At 44.3% G+C, this 15,183-nt stretch overlaps 1 protein-coding gene across 9 annotated transcripts in view; it reads left to right on the top strand.

Moving 5' to 3' along the window:
* Positions 1-15,183, top strand: part of ank1b (ankyrin 1, erythrocytic b) — a 106,512-nt gene that overhangs the window by 69,699 nt on the left and 21,630 nt on the right. For 5 of the 9 annotated variants that reach the window (XM_042059309.1, XM_042059308.1, XM_042059305.1 and 2 more), the window contains 10 exons: positions 35-154; positions 1,022-1,106; positions 2,498-2,572; positions 3,055-3,186; positions 3,503-3,661; positions 9,173-9,751; positions 9,845-9,914; positions 10,085-10,304; positions 10,631-10,699; positions 11,381-12,475. In XM_042059309.1, coding sequence (XP_041915243.1) covers positions 35-154; positions 1,022-1,106; positions 2,498-2,572; positions 3,055-3,186; positions 3,503-3,661; positions 9,173-9,751; positions 9,845-9,914; positions 10,085-10,304; positions 10,631-10,699; positions 11,381-11,485 — 1,614 coding nt within the window. In that variant the 3' untranslated portion in view covers positions 11,486-12,475. Of the gene's footprint in view, positions 1-34; positions 155-1,021; positions 1,107-2,497; positions 2,573-3,054; positions 3,187-3,502; positions 3,662-9,172; positions 9,752-9,844; positions 9,915-10,084; positions 10,305-10,630; positions 10,700-10,892; positions 10,985-11,380; positions 12,476-15,086; positions 15,118-15,183 lie in introns of those variants that run through there. The other 4 variants (XR_006021565.1, XM_042059307.1, XR_006021566.1 and 1 more) reach the window with 4 other exon arrangements.

The raw sequence follows: 15,183 nt of genomic DNA, 5'->3' as shown, positions 1-15,183 counted from the left end.
CCCCTCTCCCTTCACACATCCCTCCACACTTTAGGTGCGAGACAGTAACAAGGAAGCCACTGGGTTTCTGTCCTTCCTGCGCAAGTCCACCAAATATGAGGACACTCAGCATGTCCTTTGTAACCTCAACATCACCATGCCACCTGCCATCAAGGTACTGGCCCAGCTGTCTCTTACCTTCCTCCCCCCTAGTCATGCCAAAAATTGCACACATAAACACAGAAGCACACACACACACACACACACACACACACACACTCCCACATTACATGCTAAGTTGCTTCTGCACACACACAGACTCTTCTGTAGCCTGTGGGGAGTTAATTTAGTGTACTCGCAATCTGTCACGCCAAGTCGTTTACAAACCATTTCGCTATCAAGTGAGCACACGCACAACGTCTTGCTGATTCTGCTGTGATTTTCGAGAGGACACTTTGTAGCAATTTTGTCATTGAGTGCCACTGACACCACTTTAGTATCAGCCCAGCTGAGCTTTGTGATTAGGGCCCTCAATATGTCTCCTCTTCTATTATGAAAACAGTTGGGATGTTCGCTACCAATCACTCCTACACTATTGTCATCTGAAAGTCTCCTGTGTATCAGAACAACAGACTCGTCTACCCACAGAAGCACACTTCTGAGTAAATGTTTTCAGTGTCCTATTTTCAACTACACACTTTAATCAGAGTTCGCTCCACTGAAAAGACGCAAGAATTGTAGTTAGTTTCCTCAATCAGATAAGAGTGTTGTTCAAGGTTGTCCTACATTTTCATGTCAGATTCTTTTCAATGAGCAAATTACTTCCTCTGACACAAAAAACTATTGCTTGTTGGAGCCATTACTTTGATACATAAACAGACAAACAAAGCATATAGTAAAAATGTATACAGTAAGTGTTCAAAATGAATACATGTTCATTACGAGGTTAACAGTAGAGTATTTATCAGGGACTTCCTCAGAGGGCTTGTTTTCTCCTGTGTAGAACAATTGGTCTGACTGTATCTCGTGGTTTGCGGTCCAGGTGGTGGGCAGCGAGGAACGCCGGCGAACTTTGACCCCTCTTGCCCTGCGGGAGCGCTACAGCGCGCTGAGCGAGCCAGGCCTGGGTAAGACACGGGCGCCAGGGCGCCGCCACAACACACCTCTCCTCTCCCCTCTCTGCCCCAGAGCTGGGTGGAGGTGGACGGTGTAGGGTGGAGGCGCTGGGGGTAGGGCGGGGGGCAGGAACCTGTGAATGCTGCACCTTCAGCTCTATTTCTTCCCCCTCCTGCCCCCTTCCTTCCCTTGGGTGGTGGTGGTGGTGGGGTGGGTATGGTTGGGGGGTGGGGGGGGGGGGGGGGGGGGTTTCTCCTCTAATGCATGGCACACACTGAGCCTTGGATGCTAAGCACTGGCCCTACGCCGCCCTCCCCTCCCCCCTGCACTACTCCGCAGTGCCACGGTCCCTCACCTGGCGCTGTTGACGTGCTCAGATGTGATATTAGCCATCCACGACTTACCACAAAAAAAAAAAAAGTAAATCACGGGTCTCGATAAAGGCCATTTGTCTTTTTGAAGGGTCACTGACTGAAGCTCACTGACTGAATGCCCTGTAATGCAGTGCATGGTGCTGACTGTTCTAATGCAAATGGTTACTTACCCCCACCCACCCCCACTCCCTTCCAATAACAACCACAGTGGAAACCCCTCTCAGCATGGCAAGCTCCACAGGCTGGATGAATGAGATGAGATATAAGCTGAGTCTTGCACGGGGGGCAGGGTCTGCTTAACATGCCCACTGGAGAGCAGATAAACCTGGGGAAGGGGATCCAGAGGAGGTCTGGGGGGTGGGGAGAAGGGAAAGGGGGCTCTGGAGGTCCAGGACTCAGGGCTCTGAAAAGAAACATCCAGGGCATGTTACTCAGCTCCAGCTCGTAGTATACTGAGACTGTCAGGGACTTTGCAGGTGTCTGAATTGTACGGTATGGTAAGTTGGATTGAGTTGTCCTGCAGTTGTCCAGTTGGTGAGTTATGGAACCTTCTTAAGCACTGGGACACTCTGTGGTATTGTAGAGTTCGGGATCTACGGTGATTGGTAGCTCGAGTGGTTTGGTCTAGGTCTCTCTGCTCTCCAAACCCTCACAATCCACGAACTACAAGAGAAACACTACTTAGATCCCTTTTCTTAAAAGCTCTGTTTCTGTCCTAATTTCACTCACAAATCACAGTAAATGTAATCTCACTGTGCACCAGTTCTTTGAGAACATGAGAACACTGTAATTCTGCACTGACACTTCTATTACTGCAACTATAAAGTCTGTATAAGTCATGCAACGATATAAAAATAAAACATCTAGCTGATCATTTGGATGTAGAACTTTTTTCCTATTTGAATATGTTTGTCTGATTATGTTTTTTTCTTTCCGTTTTGGTTATTTTGCATCATTAATACTTGGTATTGTAATGGTCATTTTAAAATCTGTACTTGCTGTACTGAGGGGTGCCCTGTGTCCCTCAGCCGCTGTGAATGCCATGGAGAGGACCGAGCTGAAGATCTCCATCATAGCAGAGCAGCTGGGACTCAGCTGGGCAGGTCTGTGAGCGCTCACACTGCAGCACACAGAGACAATCATTAAAGAGGGACAGGATGGCAGGACAGAGTGGGATGGACTGGCTGGGCCCTAAGGAGTCTTTTTGGTCTTTACTGGCTCCGTGAGAGCCTTTAAAAGATCCAATCAATTCAAAAGACTTGCATGGGTCTATCAAGAAGTTAGTTTAACACTGTAGCTTAATGGGTGGTTCTGTGTTTTTTAAGCAGCCATTATTGGCAGATTGTGTCTGGGTAACAGATCACATTTTTGCGAGTTCTATGCTACTTGAAGGCAAATTGTGGCCGAGAATTCCCTATTAAAGCATCATGACTAGCAAGTGCAGACCATATGCCACTTTAGTGCAAATGCTACATTTTGTGTTACAGCACATTCTGTAACGAATGTATAGTGTTTGTCTCAATGGGTCAGAAAGCTTCTTGTCTCTCTCCTTTGTCCCTCACCTCTCTCTCTCTCTGGTTCACAGAGCTGGCTCGTGAGTTGCAGTTCGGGGTGGATGACATCAACCGGATCCGGGTGGAGAACCCCAACTCCCTGCTGGATCAGAGCTCAGTGCTGCTCAGCCTATGGGCCAGCCGCGAGGGCAAGAGAGCCAAGAGTGAGCAGCCCTTCCTCCACCCCCCCCCCACACACACACACACATACACACACATATATACACACACACACCTGCTTTTATCTGGACTACACAAGGAGATAGCTCAACTCTGCCCTCTGCTGGACAACAGATCATGCCCATTCCTTTGCTTTACTTTACATGTTTTCTATCTATTAATCTCTTAAAATTATTACCTGGCTGGTCTGTGAGTCTTTCAGGATCATTTCCAAGGTCTCTATTTCACTTAAGGGAATAGTGGACACAAGCATTTAATCTCGTCTAAACTCTCTCCCTATTCTCATCCTCTCTGTCCCAGTGGAGAACCTCTATGGCGCTCTGAAAAACATTGACCGGATGGACATTGTGAAGACCCTGGAGATGCAGGCTCCACAGGCCATCCCTGAGTGCATGGAGGAGGGAGCAAGTCGGCTGACTGACCGCGACTCCTCCCTCCTCTCCCCCAGCGTGATCAATGGTAAGAAAGAATGGACGCCATCTGGCTCCATCACTACGCTACATACTTCATCCTAGCAGTGCTAGATTTGGTAAGACACTCTGTGCTAGGATATTTTTAGGACTTCAGACTTTATGTTAGTTCCCTCAAACGTGATTTCTGGCATAGAGAACACAGTTCTCTTATTGGTCAGACCCCCAAATTACCATTCTGTACAAGACTAATGAAGGATCATTCTAATTTCTATAGAACAACACTTTTTGAAAAAGACAATTCTACTTCTAATAGGATTTGGTCACTGTCAGGTCGCCTGTGACCTGCTGGGACCTACACATAATATGTTTACATTCATTTTGATCAAGAGATGGAGGTCCTCTGTGCATTCATGCTTAAGAGGGCTGCTTGTCTTTTTGACCAGAAGGGAATGAAAACAGGGGAGTCAGAGCATGTTTGAGAATCGTGACGAATGTGAAATTTCTCCCGCATTTACATACATGAATATGTTTCAAAGTAACAACAACCCATTTGTAATGCCTGCGATGACAGAGAGAGAGAGAGACATTTAATGAAAGCCTTGAAAGAAACATTAAGATTGAACTGCTGTCTAACGCCTGCTGGGGGGTGCATGATGACGAGCATTTTGATATTTTAGAGAGAGAGGAGTGGATGAATTATAGGCAAAATAACAAAGGATTGCATTCCCTTCGGTGCTGAAAGACCATTTCACAGTCGGATGTTAAAAAGTGGATCTTGGCATTCAGTTGAAACCATGCATCCTGCTCAGTGATCCTGTTCATGGCTTTGTGTAGTGCAAGGAAGCATCTCTGTATTCCCAAGTGTGTGTGTGTGTGTGTGTGTGTGTGTGTGTGTGTGTGTGTGTGTGTGTGTGTGTGTGTGTGTGCGAAGGCTGGAATGTATGGATGTGGGGGTCTAAAGTAGCCATTTGAGTGAACTTGTTTGGAGAAGGTGTGTTCTCTCTCAGAGAATGGTACAACTACTCTAGGCCCCCATACAGTTTTCCCTGTCTCTATTTCTTCTTTTCTCTCTCTCTCTCTCTCTCTCTCTCTCCTGTCTTCAACTCTTTCTTCTCTCTTTTCTGCTCAGAATTTTACATGCTTTCCTTCTCACCCTCTTCCCTTTGATCCTCCTCTTGATTTTCTGACCCTCTCTCTTCGTCGCTCTCTTTTGTTTCTATGGAAACATGTCATCCGCAGCCCAGCCGCCCTTCTCTTCCTCCTCACAGCTCTCCTCTGCGAACCTTGACCTCTGACCTCATATTGACCTCATGTTGACCTCCTCTGGGCCTCCGCTCTCCTCTCATTCTCGTTTTGGAATTGTTTGTGCTAGTGGAGGGGGAGGAACCCCTTGCCATCTCCCTTTCCTCCCTTCCTTCTTTCTCTCTCTTTGGCTCTCTGTATCTCTCTATCTTTACCTCTCTTCCTCTCCTTCTTCTCTCTGAATGTTGTGATGTGTCTTTATTTGCATGTGCATGTCGCTTGCTTTTGTATATATCTGTCTTCTTCTTGGCAGAAAGATTTAAGAAGCAAAAAAAAAAGACAGTAGCCTGTAATAAAAGATGTTATTGCATGGCATGCTTTCTCTGTCAGACCTCCTTTTACCCCTGATGTGTATAGCAAACTGGTATGGTGTCCCTATTTTAAACATGCAATAATATATTAACAACTCCAGTTAATGCTGTTTGGAGCTATGTGTTTTTTAATGTGTGTAGATGTGCGTAAATGTGTGTGAATTTGTGTGTGAGTGTGCAAAGGTTTTCTATACTGTGATGTTCTTTTAGGCATAGTTAACAACAGCGGCATAATATTCTACTGAATGTAGCTGTAATATTGGCACTTTGAATAGTCATAATATTGCGGTTACATCACAGGAATATTATGTGAGTCTGTTTGGGTGTCACTGGTGTGGTGTTTATGTTTGAGTGACCTCATCTGTTAAAATGACTTTGCCTACATGCTGTGATTACATAATGCTTTGTGCAGCATGTGAGGTACAACCTTTACCGAAAAGTTTGGGAAATAGTGCCATCTAGTGGTTAGCATTTCAAACTTAAATACTATATTTAAATTGGTATAATATAAGAAAATGGTAAAACAGTAACGATAATATTATTATTATAAACTGAAATAAAATCAAATATAGATATATCACAGAGAAATTTTGCCAATTGAACATAGCCTACCTCATACAATATATGGTGTGTCAGTCTGTGTGTGTTAGCGCGAGAGAGAAGTTGTATCTTTGTCAGTCAGTGTGATTTGTGTACGTTGTGTATGTGTGTCTGTGTAACTAATTCCTAATTGCACACTATATACTTGTATGTGTGTGGTGAAGTCAATTGTCTACATGTGTGGATATTTCGTGCTCCACGTCTTGGTTTATTGTCTTTTTTTGCAACTTCATGTTTGCTTTCATGTTGTGTTGTTCTGTCCCATGTGTAATCGTAATGTGTGTGTGTGTGTGTGTGTGCAGTACTTTTGTTCACTTGTGTGTTTGCATAGCGAGAGGTAGAGTGAAGGTCCCTCAGTTCTATTCCATTCATCCTGCACCACCCTCTCTCTCTCTGCCCATTCTCTGCTCGTCACTCATTCCCATCCACATCATTCCAGCTTATCCCACACACAAATAGGTCCAGTAATGGCCAAAGCTGAGCTAGGTAGAAACTAAGACATAGACCCAAAGCCCTGGACCAAAATTAATTAATAAAAACAGACTGATGACGTAAAGTAAAATGGAACTACAATACAGTGTAATCAGATGATAGGTGGCTATGAAATACTTCATACTTAATATTATTATGGACTAAAATAATTGACAGTTTTTTAGGTCAAGCCAAACATAGTATAGGATGTAATGAAACTATATGCTGCTTAGTATTATAAAAGATAACTAGCCCAGTGCCTATAGCAGATTTTGACATAGACAAACAGACACAATGACTGTTTGATCTAAAAGGAACCTAGAGTCTATTTTTAGATCGATAATGAGTGTGTAAACTGTTGTTGGTTATGTTAACAACATTAATCAGAGTAGTTTTGAGTAAGACTGGAATAAGCATTTGCAACGAAAATAGCATATATCAATAGCCTTGGGGGTAAATTCACTACGTCAAAGTACATTGAAACTTTAAGTCACTGACAAGGATCAAAATATCATTACACTTCTGTGATACTGTGGAGAGGGTCTCTGAAGACAAACCGAAGTATATTTAACTTTATAAGTGTACAGGAAGGGTACAAAAAAAGACTGCTCGTGCAGTCAGTGCATTATCTATAAGGAGAATACTGTAAAAGTTGACTACTGAATGCAGCACAAGCTACTATCAAGGACACAAAAGGAGGAGAGTTCAGTAATCAACTTTCTTCTCACAAGATAGTGGCGAAACAGTACATTTTACAGCTGTGATGTCTTAGGTTCCAGGCTCTCTCTTTTGCTGCCATCAGACAAACAACTTGTCTCCCAGTAGTTTGCCTCTTACCAATCCAGTAGTCATTAAAGTCTTACTTTTAACGGTATCTGTCCTGTATAGTCACCAGAAAACACGGGCCAGTATCTACCTAGGCTACCAGACACAATAAACACAATAAACAGACTGAATGAAGACAATGGTAGATAATCTACCTGCTCTACCTGTTCTATTACTTCTGATCCTGGATCAGTTCTGGTGCAGACCTGGTGGTGGTGATCTATTACAGGCCCTCTCCAGAGTCTGCACCTGTCTAAGCAGAAACACCAACACGGGACGTGACACAACACAAGTGCCAGACTTTTAGTATGAGGCTTTCCAGAATGAATCAATGCTCTCACTCCCAGGGGTGAAAATGTGAAAATGTACAATATACAGTGTGTGTGTGTGTGTGTGTGTGTGTGTGTGTGTGTGTGTGTGTGTGTGTGTGTGTGTGTGTGTGTGTGTGTGTGTGTGTGTGTGTGTGAGTGTGTGTGTGTGTGAGTGAATGTGTGTATATATGGTTAGAATAATAAAACCACTTTTTCTCTCAACAATTTTAGTGACTTAAGAAGAGACTCTTTTCCCTTTCTTCCTAACTGGCCAATACTTTTCTGTTATTTCCAGCTGCTGGGGATGTTCACCCAGATCATTCATTTTGTATGATTTTCCTCTCTGCTAATGAGACACAGATCAGTCCAGAAGATTCAATCTTTTGTCAGCCTAATGTCCAGTGGGTGGCTCACTGTAGAAAAGGCTAAAATATGCCGCAGTAACATTTCAGCAATATCCCACTTCAGCCTCTAGCCCAGTAATATCAAGGTCTGGAGAATACATGTTTATATTTGACAAGCTTTGCCAATTGGTCTTGTGCACTGACCAGTGTATACAACTGTACACTTTAGGTTACAAAACCTGCAGGTCTGTTTGGTCCAGACAGACCAAAAGACCAAACATGGTAGACTGTGTGTTCATCTTTTTATAACCTCCATCTGCTGCATATTGCACACTTTTGGTTACCAAAGATACACATTTTAATAAATAACTGTGAACTTATTTAAGAACAGAAAAACTTTTCTCCGAAGACACTTGAAGTCAATTGGTATGTGGGCAGTACATTTTTAAAAAGCATCTCTAAAAGATTAATTTATGACTTAATAATGCAAAGTTGTCAATGATTCATGTGGCAGTTTTACATGAGTGTTTCTCAAATTAGTGTCCTTACAGGAGGATTCCCTGTCACTGACAAACTTCACTCACAACATGATGACCACCTGTAACATCTGATTTCTCTCAGAAAATCTCTAAATGGTTGCAACGATGCAACGCCACTATATATTGCAGCAATTTCTGTGAGATGTAAAATGTTCATGTAAATCTCTGTTCACATGCCAGTTGATTTCCATTGTAAGTGTTTTTGGTATAATTAGATATGCTGCTATATTATAAATGGAGGCTAGTAGACACATCTGAAAAGATGTCAGTGACTGAGGTTTGAGCCTCCAACAGCACATGTTAAGTTTGTGGTAATCAATAGTATGCAATAAATACATCAGATAGAGATTAATCTAGATTTGTTTAATTAAAGTGGTGCCTTGTCATTGTTGCGTCTCATTGTAGTTCATGCCATGCCAGTCCCTGGAGGGGTTAAGCTGACCAAAACACAATGCCAAGTGCAGTCATTTTAGCTTGGACTAACTAGTGTGCAATAAACAGTGGAAACTCATACAAATTGTTTGATGCTGCTACTGAATGCTGTTCTTCCTTTGCTCAATAATGTCCAAACACACACACATACAAACACACACACTCACACACACACACACACACACGCACACATAATGGCTGTTACCAATTGCACCCACTTCCTATATGGCATCTTGCACCCTGTTATCCACCCCACCCACACACCCACACACACACCCATATACTGCACACACCTACACGTCCAAACACAAACCTCCCTTAGCCCTGCCTATGCGCGATGCTAGCTGTGCCTCTCTCTCTCTCTCTCTCCCTCTCCCTCCCCATCTGTCTCTGGCCCTACCCCCCCCCCCCCCCCCCTGTAGGTTACGGCCTGGTGCAGGAGGAGCTCCTCTCCCCGGCCTCGCTGCAGTACAGCCTGCCCTCGCCGCTGGGCGTGGAGCCGTACTACGGCCTGGAGTGCGCGCCCATCGCGGCCACCGAGGAGGACGCCATGCTGGAGATGATGTCCGACGTGCAGGTGTGGCCGGCGGGCATCAGCCCCTCGCTCGTGACGGTGGAGGACTCGTCGCTGGAGGGGGGCAGCAGCCGCGCCGACGACTCGGAGGGCAACACGCTGAGCCTGCCCTGTAGTAGCCTGGGCCGGCCCAGCTCGGGCGCCAGCGGCGCCTCGGGCTCCATCATGGAGCTGGAGGAAGAGGAGGAGGAGGAGGAGGTGTTGGATGGCGACGAGGACGGCAACGCCGCCACGCACTACCTCCACCTCGAGGCCCCCGTGGCGATGGGCTCCACGGCAGAGCTGGCAGCAGCGGCGGCGGCAAGAGCCGGCGGGGCGGGCGCCGTGCCCAAGGTCAACTTCAACGGACAGGTCATGGGTCAGAGGTCGGAGGGCAGGAGGGCAGAGGTGGCGGGCGGTGGCATGATGATGGGGGCAGCGAGAGGAGGTACGGGAGAGAGAGAGAGAGGAGGAGGAGGAGGAGGAGGAGGAGGAGGAAGGTTAGGGATGCGTTCAGAGGAAAAGCTGTCTGTCATTACAGGGCAGCAGATCTACGCCCAGCTGTATGAGAGGACGGGACTGAGCCGGGCGAACGAGCACAATGGAGACAGGTCAGAGTCGCATCTGGATGATGTAATAGCTGCTTATGTGAAAAGGTTAAACAAGCTAACTCTCTCTGTCATCTACCTATCCATCTATCTGTGTGTCTATCTGTGTGTCTACCTGTTTGTCTACCTGTGTGTCTATCTGTTTGTCTCTGTGAGAAACTTCACCCCCTTAGGCTGAGCAGTGGCGCCTTTCAGCCTTACGCGATGTCATCAACCCACGACCACAGCCAATCGCGTGTCTCCCAGGAGGCACTGCTGACGCCAGTGTGCGACACGGGCCACTCGGAGGTCCTGCGAGGTCGTCTGCTTGGCACGCAGCCCTTCGAGAAGGGCCTCGGCTTCTCGCACCACCAGCAAGGGGAGCTCCACTCCTGGGACCACGACAGGCGGAAGGTGTGAGGCCACAACAAAGACGTTCTTAAAAGGGAGATTACTATCTTCTGGTGAAAAAGCATAGCGGCAATGGAGACAGTCAGAGACTTTTTTTTTAATGGAAATAATCCAATAAGAGATGTGCCTGAAACTAGTTGGATCCCTTTCAATTAGACTATCACTATCCTGCTCTTTGCCATAGCAGCACCCACAGTGGAAGACTGCTAATCCCCAACATATTAAAAATCCACAATAGGAGGACATGTTTTTTTCCCCCCATGATGCCACGGTATTCTTTGACCAATGGGATTTTGTTTCCCTTTCACACAATTGTGTTGCTTTCGCAGAGAGAAGAAGGTGTCGATTTCCCCGTGGAGCCTCAGTTCACAGACGAACACGGAAATGTAGTTGCAAAGGTAGGTGCCCTTTAAGAAAAATGGAGTGGAGAAAGGTGGTTCACTCATACATTAACACGGAAGGCAACATGCAGACATCTAAAAGTAATTTACTTTAGAACTCACCAGAACACTGAACGCTCTCAAGTCTTTTCCCCTCCTCCTCCTGTCTCTCTGCCCCCTCCCTCTCCCTCCCTCCCTCCCTCCCTCCTAGCTGGGTGTGGATGTGAAGAGGGAATTGCAGACAGTGAAGCATTCCAGTCTGCGGAGATTAAAGCACTGAAACAAATACACACAGTCCTGAAGGTATATAACTCAACCATAGAACATAGAAGCGTAGAAATAGACATAAGAGTCCTTTATGCACGATGCTAAGAGGAGGAGAACTGTTAGCATATCTGCTTTCGTTAGCTCCAATGAACACTGGTCCTCACTGCTTTGAGCCCTGAGTAGAGTAGAACACTCGTCGCTGCTGTCCCGAAAACATCCAAAATGATTTGGATGGTTGTAGTTGCATTTCAGTGACTCACAGAAGGCAACTTTCTGGGTGTCGGGACTGTATGAGCATTTTGTGTTCTTCACTGTCCATACATCCTGGTCATAACATCATCAGTCAAGCAGATGCATAGCATAGCAATAAGTCATTTTAGCAATGATCTCAAAGATTGTCTTTTGACTTACAAACCAATTGTCTGTCCACAGGGTCGGACATCCACTGCCAAACCATCAGTCACCAACACGCAGCTGGGAGACAGAACGAAACAGGTGGAGAAGAAGAGAAGAGGGGATGGAAAACCCCCCAAGTGAATAACAAGAGCGCCCCCTATTGACAGACAGACATCCGAAAAAACCACGAAACCATCATTGATTACCACTGCATAAAAGATGGGGGAAAATGTGGAAAGGACATCTACCTGTAGTTTTGTAACATTTTTAACAACAACAGAAGAAACAAAACATAACAAAAAACAGATAAACACACAAAGAACAACAAAAAAAACACAACTAGTATAGGGCATGCAAATTTTTGTACAAAATGTGAAGGAAAAAAACAAAAAAAGCAAACAAAAAAGTGCTTCCTGTCAACTGTATACGCATGATTGACTGCTGGTGCATGACCTATGACCTGTCATTATCTAAGAAAAAAGAAACTATCAAAAAAAGGATACTAAGCAAAGGGTCGTCCCAGGATTTGTGTTGGGGGGGGGGTTGAAGTTATCATGGACCTATACTGCAAACCGAAGGCATTTCCATTGCAAAAGGGAGACTTAAAACACTATATTGCTCTAAAAAAAGCAACAGTTCTTTTTTTCCTTGACAGTCAGAAAGACAACCAAACAACTTAGTTGAAACTGAGCCAGTTGATATCCCACTCCCTCATCCTGCAGATCCTTTATCCTGTTCCTACGTGGTATATGCACTCTATGGTCTATGTGAGTGTGTGTGTGTGTGTGTGTGTGTGTGTGTGTGTGTGTATACTGTAAGAGAGAGAGAAAGAGACAGAGAGAGAGCGTCTGTGTGGGTGTGTGTTGGTGTGTCAGCATGTGTACTCGCTTCTAGCTTGGCACTGAACCCTCTCCTGATTGGTCCATGTTTTTTGTGACTATATGTCAAGACGTTTTTGGTGTGGGAATGAGGACTTAAAAAAAATGACTGCTTTTCTGCTTTATAAACGTTTATGTGTGTGTGCGTGTGTCTGAGTGTGCTTGCATGTGTGTGCGTCCGCATTTAACTGAGCCTTGTTCCGTTTCCCTTTGTGTAAAGAAAACTATAAATTGTATTGTTTGTGTTTTGCTCCTGCTTTGCCCTTTGTTTGTTTTTCTTACTGTCTGTGTATATTGTTTTATTTTTCAAATATAAAAGAAATATATGAAAAGGAAGCTCTAACCCTCCCCTGAGACAGGTAGAGCATGTTCTGTTGAATGCTAGCCTGGGGGTGCTAAAGCTATGGCTGTGCCCCAAAGGTCCTTGAAAGGAAAGGGGAAGAGACACTCTCTCCTCAGCCCCGCTCTGTGACTCTCTGTCCCTGTCCCATCTGTGCCACACCTGTAGCAATTCTGTTTTCCCGCTCACTCCACCACACCACTGCTTTGACTATGCTTACCCTGTGAAGGTTGGTTAGTTAATTAGTTAGTTAGGCACAACCTCAGATTCAGAAGAGCTAGGCTACATTGAGCCCAGGTAGTCTATTTCAGGCCATTTCCAATGTATCCCACAGATCCGCCCCAAATTCTCAGAATTACACAACAAGGTCAAAGATAAAAATATGTGAAGTCCTTGTTGATCTGGTTAATTTTGAGCCTATTGTTAAGATTGGACACTATGCTTCATACTATTGAAGCTGTATCCCTGCAGCTCTCTTGGCTTAAATGAAGCTCGGTTCTTGATAAATGCATGTATAGGACAAAATGGATATCTAAACAGTAGCCTGTCATTGATCACTGCCATGTTGCAGATACATAGCAGAAGGGAAAGTCACAGTAGTGAAATGGTTTATATCATGTGAAGTTATGATTCTCTTTCTCACAACAGGAGCAGTAGGTTTGAGAAAGACAGACGGGCACACAGACAGATAGACAGCACTGTGATAGTTCTTAATATAAAACTGACCCCTGAACTGTGAAATCACACACTATGTCATCCCCTCAGCTTTACCTGCTGTTGTAACATGAGCACACACAATGTGCATGTCCATGTCTACACACACACAACTTGCAAAGCACATGTGAAATATTGATCCTCACACACACACACTTTGTCATTCATACAGTCTACCACACATTCATCCTTTTGATGACAAAAGCCTGTAGGCACAGACAGCAGATGAAATATATTCCGCCAAAGCAATAATCTTAAAGCTGCGGTCACAGAGCTCTGCGTAATTTGTTTCAGATTATGATTACATCTGTGCCCTATACCTCTGTAGCATTCCTTTCGGCCTATGAGAGTTTTCAGAAGCATGGATAGGCCTATGTAAACATTTTGCGTTGATCTCATATGCAGCAGCTCATTTCTATGATGGGAAAAGCTACGTAGCCTCCTCATTAGCACAAAGCTGTGTTTTATGATTTAATGTCAAGGTAATGAAAGCTGAAATTCTCTGTCTGGAGTAGCTATTTGTAGAGGAGGGCAGTTGCTTTCGCCACCTACTGGTGTTGTATGGTTCAGCAGACGGAAGCGTATACAGCCAGGGGCTCCGTGCAACCTGTGAGAGAAGTACTGCAGTCACAACACAGATAATGTGCAGTAGCAATTCAGCAGGTTCACATAATCATATGACATTTTTCATTCAATGATATCAAGCCTTTATTTTAATGTCATTATTTATGATGTTGAATGTAGGGTCAGTTGACTGGACTGAGTGAATGCATGAATGGCAGCTTGAATGATAAATGCTTGGGTTATTGAATGAATGAATCAAACTGATGAATGAGCCGCATCTTTTTATGTATGGATGATACACTTGTAAAGCACACTATTTTTTCATTGTCATCCAGCACTCAGTCACTAGTGTGCACTTTTTTTAAATGATTCTTTCACTCAGGTTTTAGTTTATCCAAACAAACTGAAAGACAAAGGTCCAGAGCTCTCCAAGTTCGGTTCACACATAGAGGCTCAGAGGAGATTATCTTTTGGGCAAGGTCTGATCATGTCCCATCTAAGTACTGGATTGGGAGTTGAAGGATGGTGTGTGCAACAGATTTTTTTGTGTGTCTTGCAAGTTGCTTTCAAATGGAACGGATGCTGCCCCGAAAGTCCAGGATGATCTATGGAACTATATGTGTGTGTGTGTGTGTGTGTGTGAGTGTGTGTGTGTGTGTGTGGGGGGAAGAGAGGACTCTGTGTGGTCAGAAGGGGGTGGAGGACAGAGTGTTTTAGGAAGCACCATGGGAGGTGTGGTGTGCAAGAACGTTGAGATAATTATGTATTTTAAAAAAATATATGAGTTTATGTACAATGTTAACTGTTGCAAAAACTAGAGTTCAACTATACTCGTTTAGAATGGATAAATGACAATATTAACGCAATATCATATTACTCTGTACTAAGGAATGCAACTGCGCACATGCACAGAAAAGATGTTTTTAATAAAGAATATATGTATAAATATATGACAAAATATATTTAATTAGAATGCTATGCACCCTTGTTAGAGTTGTTATGGATGTACTTTAAGCATATTAGTTCTACTAGAGGAAATTGCCCATAACATGGAGAATGTAGAGGCTTTGTAGCTATCTTGTTTTCTTTTTTTATTGTCATGAAGAGAGGAAAAACAAACATGAAAATGTATACAAGCCTTTTGATCAGATTCGTTCTGATATGAAGATATGTATAGACCATGTACCCTGCACACCAGCTCAAACCATTTACAGTAATTAATAAAGAAAGATGTGACATATAGAAGGTGTATGTGTGTGTGTGTGTGTGTGTGTGTGTGTGAGAGAGAGAGAGAGAAAGAAAGAGAGAGGGAGAGAAAGAAAGAGTGAGAGAGAATGGAGGAA

The sequence above is a fragment of the Alosa sapidissima genome, chromosome 13 (genome assembly GCF_018492685.1).
Source record: "Alosa sapidissima isolate fAloSap1 chromosome 13, fAloSap1.pri, whole genome shotgun sequence".
Classification (NCBI taxonomy): Eukaryota; Metazoa; Chordata; class Actinopteri; order Clupeiformes; family Clupeidae; genus Alosa; species Alosa sapidissima.
This window is presented reverse-complemented; position numbering and strand designations above follow the sequence as displayed.